Below are 7,500 nucleotides of genomic sequence, written 5' to 3'. Positions count from 1 at the left end.
GTGTATATACATTCTATAATATTATCTTTCATTGTAAATATACATTCCTTATGTAACAATTGCATTATCTTATTATCACAGAACAACCTGGGAATATATATTGAGCACCAGTTATCCCAGAATCTCAATTCCATTACTTAATGAATTGTAAACAGACAAAATATTTCAACATATTTGATACAAACTTACAAAATAAAACATTAAGCTGTACAAAGCAAAGCAAAGCAAAGCAAAGCAAAGCAAAGCAAAAAAAAAAAAAAAAAAATAAATAAATAAAATCAGGCTCTCTCTTTAATATGATATTGCATTGTTTGTACATGAACATGAACATAAATCAATCCCTTAATAAAGAAAAAAATATATGCACTATGTATATAAAATAGAAATTATGCTATTGTTCCAAAATAGAAAGCGTCCTTGTTACTGTATGTATACATGTAAAAGTAAAAAAAAAAAAAAAAATTGATTGTATTTTATGACAAAGAGGAGACAAACACTTTGGCTTTGAAATTAACACAAAGGAAACAATCTTTGGCTTTGAAATTAACACAATAGAAAAAAAATTGCTTTGAAATTAACACAAAGGAAACAAGCTTTGGCTTTGAAATTCACAAAAAGAAAACAGTCTTAGGCTTTGAAATTAACACAAAGGAAACAAACTTTGGCTTTCAGTATAAAAAATAAACTTGAACTTTAAAATGAACCAAAAAGGAAACAATCTATTGATTTGAAAACAACAAAATGGAAAATTAAATTTTAGCTTTAGAAAGTACAAAAAAAAAAAAATCTTTAAAAAAATCAAAATTAGAAAAAAGGAACTTCAACTTTGGCTTTGAAGAAATAAACAACAAACCTCTAGCTTTGAAAATAACATAAAACAAATAAACTGGCTTTCAGAATAAAAACAAAATAATTAACAAGAAAGCTCTGCTAAAGCCCCCCCCCAAAAAAAAATAAATGAACAATGAAATGTAAAGCAATTAATTACACCTAATATAAAATAATAATAATAATAATAAAACAAAATTAAACTCTGAATAAAAAGAAAGGCTTGTTAGGAAAAAAATAATCATAAAAAAGGTTATTGAAAATATATCACATCTTCTTAACTATTTCAGAGAGCACATCCACAACTTCCTCTCGCATCCTCTTCATGAGCTCTAAAACTTCTCTCATAATTTCATCTAAAACTTCTCTCATAATTTCATAGTGACGCTGGTCACTCTCCCTCAAAAAGGCTACCGTCTCACTCTCCTTGGCCTGTCGCCTCTTCCTTTGTCTCCGTTCCGGTGGTGTCACTTCCAAGTGTGAGGGTCCAGGTATGGGTCCAGGTATGGGATCAGCCACAGGGTCAGCACTAGCCACAGGGTCAGGGTCATCAAGGTCTTCATCCAATTCATCTGGTCGATGAATGTGAATCCCCTTGGCTGTGGCTGTAACTGGAAAGTCGATATCATGCTGATCCCCTATCAGTTACTTCATCTCCTCGAAAATCTGAAATTTACTGGGAGCTCTCCCATTATTGGCTTTCGCCTTCTTAAAGCCATCTTGTAGACCCTTCCACTTACGCTGAAGTTTCTCAGGATGGAATCTCTTCCCAAAAATCACCGTCATCCTCTGGGCCAATTCCTGCTAAAGCAACCTTTTCTTGCCTTTTGTTAAATTAATCCTTTCCTGCAACTCTGCTATCGAGGAAGGCAATGGGTTATAATTCTTTTGCAGATATTCCTGCATAAGATTTATAAAAAATTTGGTTTCATTTTTAGTGAAACCCTCGGCTTCCTCGATTTCACTTGGTTCTACACCAACAACCCGCTCTGGGGAAGTAATTGGTGTAGATACCAAGGAAGATGGTGTAGTGGATGTTGAGGGAAGAACTGGATTTAAGCAAGTAGGAAGAGCATGTCGCTTTGGAGGAAGAACTGATGGAGTGGGTGACATGGTAGCAAGAGAAGGCGATGTGGCTGCGGAGGAGACAGCAGGAAAGTTCTGATAGGCAAAGACTGGTTTCCCAAGTACCCTGTGAGGGTATACTTCAACTGTTCTGCAAAATGAAATGCACACATCAATAATTGATTCCTATAATAGATATATATACATATAAATACATTTATACATACATATACATATATATCTACATAAACATACATATATATTTACATAAACATACATATATTATCTATCTATCTCTCTCTTCTCTCTCTCTCTCTCTCTCTCTCTCTCTCTCTCTCTCTCTCTCTCTCTCTCTCTCTCTCTCTCTCTATATATATATATATATATATATATATATATATATATGCATATACATACATATATATCAATATCATATATATACATATCTAAATACTTATATACATATATATATTTATATATATATACATACATTATATATACATTATATATATATATATATATATATATATATTATATATATATATATATATATATATATATACATATATATATATATATATATATATATATATATATATAATATATATATATATATATATATGTATGTAATCTATGTAAATATGAATATATAAATATATATAAAACATCTTCTTGTCAGTCTGTCTGTCTATATAAAGTCCACTGCAATTAGACAGGGTTCTGGGGGAAAAGCCCTAAGTTAGGAATTTGTTTAATTCAATCAGTTATGTTTGTGGATTCCCTAGGAGGTAAGGTCGCTTTGTAAACATTACCAATACTTGCATTTATATAGTTTGTGAGAGGAATTGACACAATTCATCCATAAAAGTGTGGATAATTGATAGAAGGATTAATAACTGCAAGGTTGGATGAATGTGTGAAACTAAGAAACTAACAATGAAGCTATCCCATATATAAGTAAATGTACATACTTAGATGTAAAACTATACCATATTTTGAAGATATACTTATTCATGAGTTTTTACAATAACCTATATCAAGAACATTTCAAGAATATTGTAGTTGATCATATGATCTGGTCTTCTTTATTTCTTTCAATCTTTATTTATTGTTTTTTTTTTTTCTATAGGAAAGTATATAGTAAACCAAAACACAACCCAACTCACCGTGGTAGCCACTCGAGAGCCCATTCCACTGTTAACTCCTGGTCTGCAAAATACCTCTCAGGAAAATCGGTGCTCCTACGGTACACCACAGAATTTTCTGGGAATGGCACTGAACCATCTGCATCCAGCCAATAATTATTATCGTGATCTTTGAACACTGGAAAGACAAATGCGTCTGCGTCACAAACTTTTCCCATGTAAACATTCGTTATATTATAACAAGAACTACACACTGCAGATTTTATCTGTTTCATAAACTTACTCTGACACATAAGTAACTAAATGTGCAACAAAAGACACGAAAATAGCATTAAATAAGAACAACACAGCGTCATATAAGAAGACTCACCAACAATTTTCTCGCCGACTGCCATTATCTCTGTTTGTAAACAAACGCCTTTGTGACGTCATCTCGTCCTGGTAGCCCCGCTGCGAACCAGGGCGAGTTGGACGAGATGGACAACTTGTCCAGGACGAGAAAGTAGGGGTTCCGAACGGTCAAAACATCTTGTCCAACTTGTCCAACTAGTTGGACGAGGAGTTCCGAACGCAGCATTAGGCTTCATTTCTCGGCCCTTCCCTATCACAAATACACTGCGAATTCAAAACATAACGAAAACCATAAACAAGCTTCTATATATCACAAATGAAACATGCGCGCCACCTTTTTAGAATGGTGTTTCAAAGATAGCTAAAATATGAAAGTTGTGAAAACAGTTTCAACTTGAACCTCACTTCAGTCAAAACCTCGATCTGTCCAATTCGTCTGCATTGGCCTTTATCCCGAAGCCCCAGCACCCGATGTCGCACAACTGGAAGGAACTTGGGGTGCTGACCGCGTCTCAGGGTGAACGTTCTAGACTTGAACTTCGACTCTAAAACCGCGAAATAAGGTGGGTCCAAGTCTTTGCGATTTCATTTGCTTCTGTGTCTTTCCTCGCCACCCCTCTGGATATTCCCAACGATACTGTCCGCTCGGGGAAACGATGCAATAGAACAGAGGGAGATTAAGCCAGAACTCACATACACCTTTTATTACTTAGTTCCCTTACTTATATCAATTTATGCCTCAGTAGGATTTCGCCAGTAGTATGATAAATGCAAGCTTTATTTATAGTAATCATTATCCTCCAGGATTCCCTTCTTAAATACCTACTTGAAAATCGCTTTTACGAAACTGAAATATTTTGCATCTGTATTCACCGATTCCACTGAAGCTGACGTCATCACCTGCACGAATTGAGGAGGTGGAATAACCTTGTATTCCCTTGACGCTGCCTAAGACAACATAAGTTCGCGTTCTGTCTACCTGAGGCTCCTTTATAAACCCTGCCATCGTCAGACATTTTATAACTGTTACGTGACCGGTGTGTGATGTCGGTGTGAGTCGGTTTGCTGTGAACCGCTGAAGAGTTCTAGTTTTCATTCCCTGTGGCTTATGGAGAAAAATAGAAAAAAAACATAAATGACAAAACACACACACACACACACACACACACACACACACACACACACACACACACACACACACACACACACACACACACACACACACACACACACACACACATATATATATATATATATACATATATATATATACATATATATATGTATATATATATATATATATATATATATATATATATATATATATATATATATATATATGGCTAAGTCAGATACCGATGTCATCTTAAAGTGGTGCATGGTTCACATTATCGAATATCTTAACTGCGCGTCGTTCGGAAAAACGGCTTTTGCAACATTCATAACTGATCTGTTAATTCCGTCATTGCTTCTCTGTTCTAGGTTTATCAGATATTTTTTTACTTACTATTATTGTCATTATTATTATTATTGTTGTTGTTGTTGTTGTTGTTATTAATATTATCATCATCATCATTATTATTATTGTTTTATTATTATTATTATTATTATTTTCTTTTACATTTTTTGTGAAAATCAACAATACCTTTCATTATACTTCTTCCTCCTCCTCATCATCATCTTTTTATTCCTAATCTTATATATCAATCTGATCAGTGGATTATTATTACCATCAACATCAGCATTATTACTATTATTATTATTATTATTATTATTATTATTATTATTATTATTATCATTATTATTATTGTAGTTGTTGTTGTTGTTGTTATTGTTGTTATTATTGTTGTTGTTTTTATCATTATTATTATTATTATTATTATTATTATTATTATTATTATTATTATTATTATTACCATTATCATTATCATTATCATTATCATCATCATCATCATCACCATCACCATCACCATCATCATATCATCATCATCATCATCATCATCATCACCACCACCATCACCATCATCACCATCACCATCATCGTCATCATCGTCATCGTCATCGTCATCGTCATCGTCATCGTCATCGTCATCGTCATCGTCATCGTCATCGTCATCGTCATCGTCATCGTCATCGTCATCATTATCATTACTATTTCTATAAGGATTATTATTGTTATTTATTATTGTTAATCATAATTTCAGTGCTAATGATAAAGATAATGATAATAATAATGATAATGATAATGATAATGACAATGATGATGATAGGGACAGTAATAGTAGTAGTAGTAGTAATAATAATAATATTGATAATAATAATAATAAAATCAGCAATGATAATAATGATAATGATTACATACAACAATAAAAATGATAACAGTGATAATAATGATAAAAATAATAGTAATAATGATAATAATCATAACAATAATAATAATAACAATAATAATAATAATAATAATAATAACAATAATAATAATAATAGCAATAATGATAATGATAATAATAACGAAAATAATAGTAATAAAAGTAATAATAAAGAATATAATACTACTACTACTACTACTACTACTACTAATAATAATGATAATAAAATAACAATAATAATAATAATAGTAATAATAATTATAGTAATAATAATAATGATAATAGTAGTAATAAAAACAACAACAACAACAATAATAATGATAATAATATAAATAATGATAACTTTATGATAATAATAAATAAAAAAATCGTAATAATGTTAATGATAAAAATATTGATGATAATAATGATAGTAATAATACTGATAATATGAATAACAATAAGAATAATGATGATTATGATAATAATTACAGCAATAATGAGGTAACAATAAGAATGATAAAAGAAAATTATAATAAAAATAGAAGGAAGCAAAAACAGATCAATGATGATAATACATTATGACGATTAATAATAGGAAGAAAAGTAAAAAAATTTTAATAGTGTAAAAACATGAAATTATTAATGATATAAATGATTCTCTCCGTATCATTGACGACGATGACATTGTCAGCGTCATAAAACTAATGAAGGCGACGATAAATCTACGGAACAAAACCCCACATGTCGCTCGTAATTCCCACATTCGGACATTTTTCTTCCGTTCCCTGGCTTCCTCCCGACTTCATCTCCCTCCTTTATCAAGTTATCTGTCACACTTGGTTCTTCATTTGTCTCTTTCTGTACGCCTCTTCGCACCCTCTCCCTCCTCCCCTACCCTTCTCTTGCCTTATTTTCGTTTTTCTCCTCGTCTATTTCATCGGTCTTTTTTTCTCTCTTCCTCCGTTCGTACCCTTCTCCCCTCCTCTTCGTATTGGCCCTTCGATTTGTCTCTCTCCCCTCCCCTTCTCCCTCCTCCGGGCCAAATAAGCACCCTAGACCTTCCCTTTCTTTTCCCCTCTCCCTCGCTACCTCTCTTTCTCCGTGGTTCCTCTCCTCATCCTCCACCCCTCTCTCCCCTTCTCTTCCTCCCTCTCTCTCTCCTTCTCTTCCTCTCTCTGTCTCTCGTTCTCTTCACCCCTCTCTCTCTTCTCTTCGTCCCTCTCTCTCTCCTTCTCTTCCCCCCTCTCTCTTCTCTTCGTCCCTCTCTCTCTCCTTCTCTTCCTCCCTCTCTCTCTCCTTCTCTCCTCTCTCTTCCTTCTCTTCGTTCCTCTCTCTCTCCTTCTCTTCGTTCCTCTCTCTCTCCTTCTCTTCGTTCCTCTCTCTCTCCTTCTCTTCCTCCCCCTATCTCTCCTTCTCTTCCTCCCTCTCTCTCTCCTTCTCTTCCTCCCCCCCTCTCTCTCTCTCCTTCTCTTCGCCCCCCTCTCTCTCCTCCTCCTCATCGCCCCCTTTTTCTCCTTCTCTTCCTCCCCCTCTCTCCCCTCCTCTTCGCCCCCCTCTCAATCCTTCTCTTCGTCCCCCTGCCTCCCCTCCTCTCCCCTTCGCTGCGGGAAAAATTGGAGGAGTGATCAAACCAGATCCTGGCCACCCCTGTTGATTGGCTGGGAGTGATGCCGCTGCGGTCACCGTATTCCGCCATTCTCTCTTTTATCTCCCTCTCCCCCCTCTCTCTCTCTCTTTCTTTATTCTTTTCTTCCCCCTTC

The 7,500-nt window shown here is 34.3% G+C and overlaps 1 protein-coding gene across 2 annotated transcripts; it reads right to left on the bottom strand.

The window, feature by feature from the left end:
* Positions 1-1,085: 1,085 nt before the first annotated feature.
* On the bottom strand, positions 1,086-3,618 carry LOC119577993. 2 transcript variants are annotated; one of them, XM_037925694.1, is made up of 3 exons: positions 3,409-3,618; positions 3,060-3,216; positions 1,086-2,044 (listed from the first exon to the last, which is right to left on the bottom strand). In XM_037925694.1, the coding sequence occupies exons 1-3, from the start codon at positions 3,431-3,433 to the stop codon at positions 1,633-1,635; spliced, it is 594 nt and encodes a 197-aa protein (XP_037781622.1). In that variant the 5' UTR covers positions 3,434-3,618; the 3' UTR covers positions 1,086-1,632. The 2 variants fall into 2 exon arrangements, with proteins under 2 accessions (XP_037781622.1, XP_037781621.1); XM_037925693.1 differs by lacking the exon at positions 3,409-3,618 and having other exon boundaries at positions 3,060-3,287.
* Positions 3,619-7,500: the final 3,882 nt, after the last annotated feature.

This window comes from Penaeus monodon, chromosome 10 (genome assembly GCF_015228065.2).
Source record: "Penaeus monodon isolate SGIC_2016 chromosome 10, NSTDA_Pmon_1, whole genome shotgun sequence".
Lineage (NCBI taxonomy): Eukaryota > Metazoa > Arthropoda > Malacostraca > Decapoda > Penaeidae > Penaeus > Penaeus monodon.
This window is presented reverse-complemented; position numbering and strand designations above follow the sequence as displayed.

Coding starts and splice junctions, on each gene's coding strand:
- LOC119577993 (XM_037925693.1), bottom strand. CDS start 3,256: ATGGGAAAAGTTTGTGACGCAGACGCATTTGTCTTTCCAGTGTTCAAA. Junction 2,045..3,059: donor GCTCTCGAGTGGCTACCACG/GTGAGTTGGGTT, acceptor TTCATTTTGCAG/AACAGTTGAAGTATACCCTC.